The 10520-nt window shown below is 34.7% G+C and overlaps 1 protein-coding gene across 1 annotated transcript; it reads left to right on the top strand.

The window, feature by feature from the left end:
* The first annotated feature begins 3804 nt into the window (after positions 1–3804).
* Positions 3805–9483, top strand: LOC112716698 (uncharacterized). The gene is made up of 13 exons (XM_025768673.2): positions 3805–4349; positions 4719–4816; positions 4905–4991; positions 5076–5238; positions 5343–5411; positions 5651–6379; positions 6777–6919; positions 7037–7234; positions 7375–7465; positions 7563–7728; positions 8226–8333; positions 8441–8540; positions 9213–9483. Exons 1-13 carry the CDS (start codon positions 4194–4196, stop codon positions 9226–9228), a joined length of 2124 nt encoding a protein of 707 aa, XP_025624458.1. The 5' UTR covers positions 3805–4193; the 3' UTR covers positions 9229–9483.
* The last annotated feature ends 1037 nt before the right edge of the window (positions 9484–10520 follow it).

Raw genomic sequence — 10520 nt, 5'->3', positions numbered from 1 at the left:
GTGGTGATGATGTTCGGGGCTTGGTTTTTGACCATCAAAACTTTAAGGTCCTTTTTTAACGCTGATTTTGACTTCCCTGGTGTATCATTGCCCGTGATGACGTTCACGACTATGGTCGGGTCAGTTTTTGGGCTTTCCCGGGGGGCTTGTCTTTGCGTCCTTTGCGCTTTGGTGATCCGTCTCTTTAGTGCGTTTCGGTTCTCTGATGATCTTGGCGAAATCGGGGAGCTTGCCATCTCGTATGGCTTGCTCCAGGGCATCCTTTAAATCGAAGCAGTCCTATGTTCTGTGCCCGTATCCTCGGTGGTAGTCGCAATACAGGCTCTTGTTGCCGCTTGCTCTTTCTTTAAGCTGTCGAGCCTTTGGGAGGATACCTCGGTCTACTATTTGGTGGTAGATTTCGGTGATGGGTGCTGGCAAAGAAGTGTAAGTTGAGAATTTTCCAACTCTGGGGGGTCGGTTCACACTTGCCAGTTTGGGATGTTCCTTTTGGTTTTTTCTTGGTGGAGGATTGTGGCGAGGTGCTGTGTTGCCGTTCTGCCGTTTATTGGCGACCACGACTTGGCTTACCTCTTCGTTATTTATGTATTCCTTGCCGACGCTTTGAATCTCGTGCATGGTCTAAACTGGCTTGGTGGGGAGGTGCTTCCGGAAGTCCTCGTTCATAAGCCCATTGGTCAGGCAGAGGCTCGCGATTGAGTCCGTGAGTCCGTCGACCGTTAGGCATTCGTCGTTGAATCTGTCCAAGTATCTCCTCGTGGATTCGTCTTGTCCTTGGGTGACTCCTAACAAGCTGATGGGATGTTTGGCTTTGGTGATTCTGGTGGTGAACTGGACCATAAATTTCCTCGAGATATCGTGGAAGTTGGTTATGGACCCGTTTGGGAGGACGTTGAACCATTTGATCGCCGGTCCCGCCAGGGTTACTGGAAAGGCTCTGCATCGGACCTCGTCTTCGGCCCCTTCCAGGTTCATCCTGGCCTCGAAGGCCGTGAGGTGTTCCTGAGGATCCTTGGTTCCGTCGTACTTTATATCCGTGGGCTTGTCAAAGCCCTTGGGTAGTTTTGCTCTTAGGATTCTTTCCGTGAAGGGGTGGCTCCCATTATCACGTGCTCGTTTCTTGTGCGTTTGGATTCCCGGTGGCGTTGGTCGTCATTTGTGTCGTGTCGATGTCCTGGGTCGCGGGAGATGCTGTGATCATGCCTTTTGCTGTGTCGCCGCTCAGGTGACCTATCGTGTTTGGTATCGCGATGGGATCGGTTTTTGGAAGTTGCGACTCAACCTTCGAGGTCCTGCATTCAGAGGTAGAGGTCTTGGATTATCTGGACCGCTTTTTCCCTAGGCCATGGGGGTTCGGACTTCGGGCTGTCGATGGTGGTTTGGTCATTGCTGGGGTGGGGTTGGTTGGCGAATGGCGCTGGTCACTCTGCAATGCTCGGGTGTGGTAGCCTCCCGACATTCGGGATTTTGTGTGCGTGAGTTACGAGAGCTTGGGGTTGCTTTTCAGGGTTATCTGCCATTCCGTCGTGATGTTGCAAGTCTCCACAGACGGCACCAATATACTAGAGGGCTCCGGTACGGGTTAAGAGATAGATCGGAAACTTGCGGGTCGGGACGGATGCTAGATTATCTGACTGGAGCAATGTAGGGTGATACTTGTAAAGACACTCCAACGCTCAAGTCAGAATGAATCTAAGAGGTATAAGGTGTGTAGAGTGAATTACGTACCTGAAGAAGTCTGAGGCTCCTTTTATATAGGTGAAGGTAGCTTATCTTATCTTATCTTGTTTGAGTAAGATAAGGGAGGTATTCAAATTTGAATGTTGGTTAGGAGATCTAACAGGCCGATTTTTGGGCCTTCTAGAAGAGGGAAATAATCCGACCCAGGAGTTCGGCTTCGGAGGCATTTTGGGTTTGGGGGATCCGAGGATCAATCCGTAACAAAAGGCATTTGATACACAAAACAAATATATATGGCGAGATAGAGTCTTCTTGACGAATATCTCTAAAAGGAGTAAATTTATCAAATTCCTCCCCATTCTATAGGATTTGCATCATTGTCATAGAAATACAAGACATAATAAGATTGGTAACATGAATAGGGAGACCAGCGTCATCAAGAGTCTCATACACAAAACTTCACATAATTTTGCCATACGTCTTTTCTAAATCTATTTTAATAGTCATTCATCTTTTTCGGCCCCATCTTATTTCTTATGAATGCACTAATTTCAATTCTATTTTTTCACATGCCGTTTAAATATAAGTACTTTTGTAAAATATTTTTAACATTTTAGTTTTTATTATATACTTTTTTTCTACAATAATTTAACATTAATAAATTTTGTAATATATAAATATGTTATTTAAAAAAATTGTATGATTGATTAAACATATTTTTGTTTGTCAAAAAATACGCATATTTTTAACAAGAAATCAAGAATCAAAACACACATTTTTTTATTTTTCGGGTTTCTATGAAATACATGTTTTGTAGACTTAAAAAATATGTTTCTTAATCGTATAATTTTTTTTATTAAATAACATAATCAACATTACAAGGTATACTTGAAACCGGTTGTATATAAATAGACTAGATAAAAGATATTGGAGATGACAATGAAAGTGTTTAAAGTGCCTTCACGTTATCTCCAAAATGACAGTTTGAGGTACCTGTAAGGGACACTGATACCTAAGCCAGTAAAAGTTTAAGTTGATTTATGTGAGGATTGAGTTGAGAAAATACCTTTTTTGAAATTTTTATAGGAAGAGATTATAACTTAGTTATTTGAATTGATGATTTTGTCTAAAGTGAATGTGCGGTTTCTTCTCTTGTTGCATTGAAAGTTATCTCACGTCGCGTGATTATTAGTATTAAATTTGGGTGTAACACAAAGATATTTGAGTGTATTATTTAAAAATTTTCAGTGTATATGTGCTGATAAGTTCTGCATAATTTAAAACTCTTATTCTCCCTCATCCTCATCTTCTTCTGCTGCTTCTTCTCCTTCTTTTTCATCATCATCATCTTCTTCTTTTTTTTCTTATTCATTTTTTTCTTATTTTACTATTTTAATAAGAATAAAAACAAAAAAATCAAACAAAGAAGGAAAAAAATACATAATATTACAAAATTATTTGAAAGAGGATGAACTTACATTCATTCAATTAAAAGAAAGAAAGAAATAAGAAAAAGAAGAAGAAGAAAAATACAGCATTAGACAAAACATTTTTCTGTATTTGCAGCAAATGAGTGTAACATGAAGTTATTTGGATGTAATACGAAAATATTTGAGTGTACTATTTAAGAATTTTCGGTGTATGTGCACTGATAAGTTCTGCATAATTTAAAACTCTTTCTCTTTCTCTTCCTCATCTTCTACTGCTTTTTCTTTTTTTCATCATCATCACTATTTTCTTTTTATTTTACCTTCTCAAGTTTTTTTTTGTTTAACAAGAATAAAAACAAAAAAATCAAACAAAAAAAGAAGAAACACATAATGCTGCAAAATTACTTGGAAAAAAAAGAATTTGCATTCATTCAACTAAAAGAAAAAAATATAAAAAAAAGAAAAAATGTAGCATTAAAGAAAATATTTTTCTATATTTGCAGCAAATTTTGGTATAACACGAAAATATTTAGGTATAACACAAAAATATTCGAGTGTATTATTTAAAAATTTTTCGTGTATGTATACGGATAAATTTTACATTATTCAAAACTCTTTCTATTCCTCTTTTTCATATTCTACTGCTTTTTTTTATCTTCTTATTTCATATCATCATAATTCTTTAAAAAAAATAAAAAATAAATACATAATGTTATAAAATCAATAGAAAGAGTTCTTCCTCTTCGAATTTTTCCTTTTATCACTTTACCAATTCCTTCCAATCTGAATAGCGAGATCCATTGAGATGGGACCTTCACGAAAGTTGAAAATTCCACATTCGTCCCTAAAATCTCCGAATTCATTTTCAAAACCTCCCCTCCCGCCACCCCACCATTGAAGGAGGGAAAAGATGGAGTTCCAAACATGCTTCAATTTTCTTTTCATCTTTTAATATTCTCCATTCTCCACTTTCTTCGCATGCTGTAATAACAACACAAACCCCAAGAGCTTCAAACTCCACACACACACTCACACACTCCATTTTTCAGAGTGCAAAGTTCAACTTCCAAACACACACCAACCATGGCAATTGAGCTTGATTCTCATCAAGAGCTGAACCACGGTGCCGGTACCAAGGTCAACGCAACTTCACAGAAAGCGAAGCGTACAAAGGCGCCGGGAATTCGTGTTGTTGGGAGCAGAATCTACGACTCTGCAAATGGCATAACTTGCCATCAGGTACATCTTTTCTAGCTATATTTTTTCATCCCTGAACAGCGAAGAAGCTCAAATCTGAAGGTGTATACTGTGTAATGTGTTAGAGAATTTGTGTTACTGAAACTTTGCGAAGTGCTTTATTTTATTGGCTGGGATTTAATCGTTTAATTTGTAAGATTTAAAATAAATAAATAAAGATAACAGATCTTAGATGCTATTTGCTAGTCTGTTTCAATGTCTTATAATGGGAGTTAGATGTTGGTGGTTCACTCAGAACTCCAAAATAATTACAATAAAAGTAATAAATAAATACATAAGAAGAAGAATAAGAAGAAATTGTCTGTTGACTTGTTTTTTGGTTATTTAATGTTAATTTTGCAATGTTGATAGTGCCGGCAAAAGACAAGGGACTTTGCTGCTATGTGCAAGAATTTGAGAAAGGGAAAGCCTTGTGTCATCAAGTTTTGCCACAAGTGCCTCTTAAACAGGTTAGCTTCAGTGAACCAAAAAAACACATAAATTAGGAGTACAAATAGAGAGGTAGAGTAATGGATATCTTTGGTTGTGTTAAATTAGATATGGAGAGAAGGCAGAAGATGTGATGCAACAAGAAGAATGGATCTGTCCCAAGTGCAAGGGTTCTTGCAATTGCAGTCTCTGCAGGCAAGTAGTTTTTGTCTTCAAGTTTTCCTTCTGTTTTTGTGTTTTTACTGTTTCACTGATATTGAATGAGGAGTGATCTTGTAGGAAAAAGCGTGGCGAACAACCCACCGGCCAGATGGTGAAGGTGGCCAAGGCATCTGGCTATAATTCTGTATCTGATATGCTTAGAGTGAATACTCCTGAAACTTTGGAAGTCCTCAAGCTCAAAACTAATGTTTCTCCTAAAAAGAATTCTGCTTTGAAAAAGGTTTAATCATTTTTCTTTCTGCCCTTTATACCACCTATCATATATTTGGCAAAAAAATAGAGAGAACTAAAGTCACGTATTTGTGCTGGTTGATGATATGACAGGATGCTGTGATTAATGGGGTACTTGTAAGCAATATTGTTACTAATACAAAGGCAATTGCATCAGACAAGGTTAGCAGATGAGTTATGTTATGTGTATCAATTTGACATAAGATAATGTGTCGACTCGCAAGTTATTCACCATTATACAAGATTTTAATGAGCATGCGCTCTATTAAGATCTTGCTTAGTGGTGGATGCGTTGTGCTTCGGGATGTGTCGTATGACAAATGAGTACAAACGCATATCTCTTGGCAGATAGGTTTTACCTTTTGAATTTGCTTGGTGTTCATGTTTGTTACTTCTTGCAGGAGCTTGTAATTGATATATCAGGTGAACCTGAAAAGGAAAATTCATTGGATGGAAACAAAGCTTCAAAGCTCAACTCTCTCAAAGCTCAGAAGACATCACCTGAGAAGTCTAGGAAGATGAAGCGTGAAGGATTAAAGGAAATATCTAATGGCAAAACCATTGATGATGCTGGCAAAAAAAGGAGCTCAAAAAGGCTTAAAGTCTGTCATGAAGCTAACGGTGGCATCAAGGGTTTCAATGATGTGTCTGCAAAGGAAATCAAAGTAAATGCGAATAAAGGCATCATTCATGACAAAAAAGATGTGAAAGAGAAAAAACATGAATCTAAAAAGGAAATGAAGGTAGATATCAATCACAGCTTAAGTTGTGGAGAGAAGAATTGCCCTAAGGTGAGGGGTGCACATGATTTCTTCCCTCCTAGCACTTTGGCTTCAAATAATGTGTCCTATCATAATCAACCTAAAGCAAAAGAAGATATGCATGCAAAAGTCTTGAAAGGAGCTGCAGTGACTGCCTATGATCATAATGCTGTCAATTCCCAAGCTGAAGGGATAGCAAAGGCTCCAAAGGATGGAGCATATGCTTTCAACAAGAAGATAGAAAAGATTCAGGTTGAAGTTCTTTTGCCAGCTGGTGACGAGTTAAAGGATATATCAGACGTTGAGTTCCAACCTGAAGATGTTGGCAATGCCTTGCAGTTTTTAGAGTTTTGTCGATCATTTCGAAAGGTATACTATTATGTTATATGTCAGTAAAGACTAAAGACAAAGCATGTGGTTTTTATGTCGAGTTTCTCTTAAATCTTTGTTACTGTTGCCTGATGTAGTTGGCTAGCTGAAAATGTATTACTGGTAAATTGTTTTAATGCTTTATATCATAGTCCAACTTCGAGAAATATTTTCTGCTAATTAATATCATGCAATTCAAAAATCAAATGTAATATTTACTTTTAAGTTGATCATTTAATTAGTGATCACATTTTCCTTCCTTGTAATACTTTAAATTCTACATACAATGGTGTTACCATTGCAGAAATAACACTTATTTTTACAGTGTAGCTGCACTCATTCAATGTTGCTTTTCGAGTTTCAGCTGTTTTTCATATTTCTTCTTGTTTATTATTAGGTCCTTGATGTCAAGAAAGGAGAAGCTGAAGCAATATTACGAGAATTAGTGCGAAAGCAAAATCTGCGGCGGACACAGAACACCTTGGTTGTTCAGTTCCATATTAGATTGCTGACTCTGATACTAGTTGATTCAGGAGTCAAGTATGATGCTATCATTTAGCTTCTCCCCCCCCCCCCCCCCCCTTTCCCCCTTTTTTTTTTCCTTAGGTTTGAAGATCTCTGAATTTGATGTTTCCTTCTGGGATCACTTCTCTGCAGTTCTCCGCCCTTAACTACTGGCAGTGGAAATAATTCATGGTTGAAAGCTCTGGAGGATTTAATCTCTGAATCCAAACTTGCACTTGAAGGGTTTCCATTGGATTGCTTCAAGGAAGGAATTGGTGGATATCATGAATTAGATTTATCCAAAAAGCTCAGTTTATTGAATTTTCTGTGTGATGAAGCTTTATGCACAGAGTAAGCAACTCAGTTTAATTGGAAATTTTTTCAAAGAGCCTAATGATCCTTATGGTTCATTCTCTTAATAGTTTTCTACTTTTACTCGCTTTGTTTCTAGTCTTCATTTTGCTTAAAGTGGTTTGAAACATAATGTGCAGGAAACTGAGGAGTTATATTGATGAGCAAAATGTAAGATTTGCTGAAGAAAAGAAAGAAGCAAAATCTAAGATTGCTGCAGCTAAGGAAAAGGTAACTAACTACTTGAAACTTGATTGTTATATGTTCTTTGTATCTGGATGAGTGCTTCTATTACTTTGTGTATACGAATTAATATATGCTTCAACAGGAAAAAGGACTAAAGCAGAAGTTACAAGATAAGCTGGCTAATGCTATTGTGAAAGACGGTGCTCTCCTTTCAATTGCTGAGCATCAAGCTATTATGTCAAAGATAAAAAGTCAAGCAGCTGAAGCTCATGCTGAAGTGATTGAGGCAATGGGCCTAATTCCGAAAGGTTTGTTCTTACATATTAGAGTTCACACTCATCAAACTATATAGCACAAGCTACAATTTTGGCCTCAAAGATTTAGTATTGATGTAATGGCCTACGAAAACAGAAATGAAGCTTAGCCCCTTAAATATTATCTGAGTCTACAAAATGCACTTTTTTTAATATAAATGACAAACAACTGATGCATTCAATTCACTTTTTGTGAGAATATTTGGATAATAATTTAATCGATATATAAAAAAAGTGAAATTCAACCTCTATACTCCTTTTTCATTTTTATTTTGAATTTTTGGTCATTGTGTAAAAGTATTGCAAAAAAAGTGCATGTAGTGTAAAAATAATAATGGCACTTAGAGTATGTTTCTCTATATTTAGTACATGGGTCAAAATAATAATTTACTCAACTGTGATTACCTTTCTTTTTATTTTTATTTTTTTTTTGTTAGTTCTTGTTGTAGTGGTTGATTTTTTTCTTTAATAACCTTTTCATTTTTTAACAGGCAAACAACATTCTGATGCAATGAGAATAGAGCCTGTGTTTTCAGATGGTAATCAGACATTTTGGAAACTAGAAAGTTATAATGGTGACTATGCTCTTTTGTTACAAGGTAATGCAATGAATCAGCCCTTTTTTTCATTCTTTATTGTGGTGAATTCCATTATGAGTTGAGCTCTACTGCTCTAGCAAGTTTTCTAAAAGAAAGCAAAAACACAGATATCAAAATGGACAACGAAACTGGTGCGACATCCGATGAAAGATGGTTTGTCTATGGTTCTGAGAAGAAGGATGAGATTGATAAGTACATTACCTCAAGGTGAACACTTTTTATTGATCCAGATAGGTTGTTCTTGTGCTTTTTGTTTTGGTACTTCACATTGAAGAATTATCTGCACCTTATATTAGTGAACATGTTTATGAATGCAACAAGTTTTTTTAGTAACATTGCAATCTTATCTACCCTAATATTGATGCTCAAATAATGTAACTATTCAAGTTCTTAATAATAAAATGCATAAGAACAAACATTTCATTTACATGAAGAACTAACCTTCATTTGCATGAAAAATAAACATCTGCATGCATATAAAACTTTCACTGCATACCTTTCATCCATTGATGACTCCATCAATGGTCCAATATCATGCCTTCAATACCAAAAATGGGTAATGAGCTTTGTCTAATTTTAATAATTTAAATTTAAAAATTGATAATTCTAATTCATTGAAAATTTAATTTTAATAATTAATTTAACCTTTTGTTTAGATCGTTGTTTATATTGTTTAACATTTATATTGTTCACTTATACTTTTTTATATTCAAAATTTGTAAAACAATGCAGTATATATATACAAATACATAATAGTTAGTTGATAGTTAATTTTTAGTACGTATATGTTAATAGTGTTTAGATACTTTTAAGACTCTTAAAAGTTGGTGATAGTTGATGTTAGAAATTAATACCAATTTCTTGTATTCATTGAAGCAGGAAGCTAAGAGGATAACGAAGGTTTCTTCCGTAGCTGGGTCCGTATTTTTGTAATGAATTGAGCGACTAAAAATGTTTCATTGTAATTACAATTTAATAGATTAATTTGAGGTAGGGTTAGTGTCTATAGGACCATAACCCTTGTGGCCTTATCTATGTATTCTGTAGGGATCACTGGGGCAAATGCAGATACACTTTATTGGAAAGTGAATTGTCTCCAACAATCAACATTTTAAAATAGTTGAATCTAGTTCGTGATGTTTTCATAGAATCTCATATCTTAATGCATGTTTTGAGGATGATATTCAAAAGATGGATGTGGAATCCTTGGTGGGGAAAATTAAACTTTGATCCTTAATTCAATATTTAATCTGATAAAACAGAAGATAATTTAGTTTTTAATAAGAGTTTTATGGATTGTATCAGTACTTTTAAAAGTTAACAAGTTTTACCGTTATTTTTGGTGACTATGATTTCTACTTGATTTAATCGAAAAAAAAAAAGTAATACCCAAAAAACATGAAGTTATTTATTACCCAATCGATGATGATAATAGATAAATTTACAAATGAAATATAGTCATAAAAATCTGTATTCTATTTTTAACCAAAGCCAAACATATTACTCCTAGAAAAGAAAATATTGTTTCTACTGAACACACTCTGTCTTGAGGGTAAGAAATAAAAAAAAAAATTTCTATTCACTTGTTTTTATTTATTTGTTTATTGAATAATTGTATAAAGTGATGATTTCCTAAAATTTATTTATATTTTATAACGTCAATTTCATTTATTAAAAGTGTCTTTTTCTTATCATTTTATACAACTTTTTTTATTTAATAAAATTAGGTGATTAAATCTTTTTTTGAACTAAGTCTCACTTATGGTATTTTTTTCATCATCATCCTCTTCTTTTTTAATATATTTTTTTTTATTTGTTCTCCCTCTTCTTTTTGCTCTTCATCTTCTTTTATCATCATCATCGTCTTCTCATTCTCCTATATATATATATATATATATATATATATATATATATATATATATATATATATATATATATATAAAGTAAAATTATTAAACCGACAATTTTAATGCACAACACAAATATTTTATTGTCGAGTACATTGATATTCAGCTAACAAAAGTAACATAGCACATCAAATTTATACTATATTAATAAATTTGTATTAATGTAAACATTTGTGTACTCTTCAACAAAAATTTCTATATTAAAAAAGCACAACAAAATAATGATCTTATAGAATAAAGCTCAAGAGGTGGATGGTATGTTTCTGTGCGATTATATAGA

The sequence above is a fragment of the Arachis hypogaea genome, chromosome 10, assembly GCF_003086295.3.
Source record: "Arachis hypogaea cultivar Tifrunner chromosome 10, arahy.Tifrunner.gnm2.J5K5, whole genome shotgun sequence".
Taxonomy (NCBI): Eukaryota; Viridiplantae; Streptophyta; class Magnoliopsida; order Fabales; family Fabaceae; genus Arachis; species Arachis hypogaea.
Note: the sequence above shows the minus strand (reverse complement) of the source record. Positions and strands in the feature narration are given on the sequence as shown.

What these genes read in the sequence shown, in the direction of transcription:
- LOC112716698 (XM_025768673.2), top strand. Translation starts at nt 4,194, where the DNA reads ATGGCAATTGAGCTTGATTCTCATCAAGAGCTGAACCACGGTGCCGGT. An exon ending in TGCAATTGCAGTCTCTGCAG is followed by an intron (nt 4,992 to 5,075) that starts GCAAGTAGTTTT and finishes GTGATCTTGTAG; the next exon opens with GAAAAAGCGTGGCGAACAAC. An exon ending in AGAATTCTGCTTTGAAAAAG is followed by an intron (nt 5,239 to 5,342) that starts GTTTAATCATTT and finishes ATGATATGACAG; the next exon opens with GATGCTGTGATTAATGGGGT.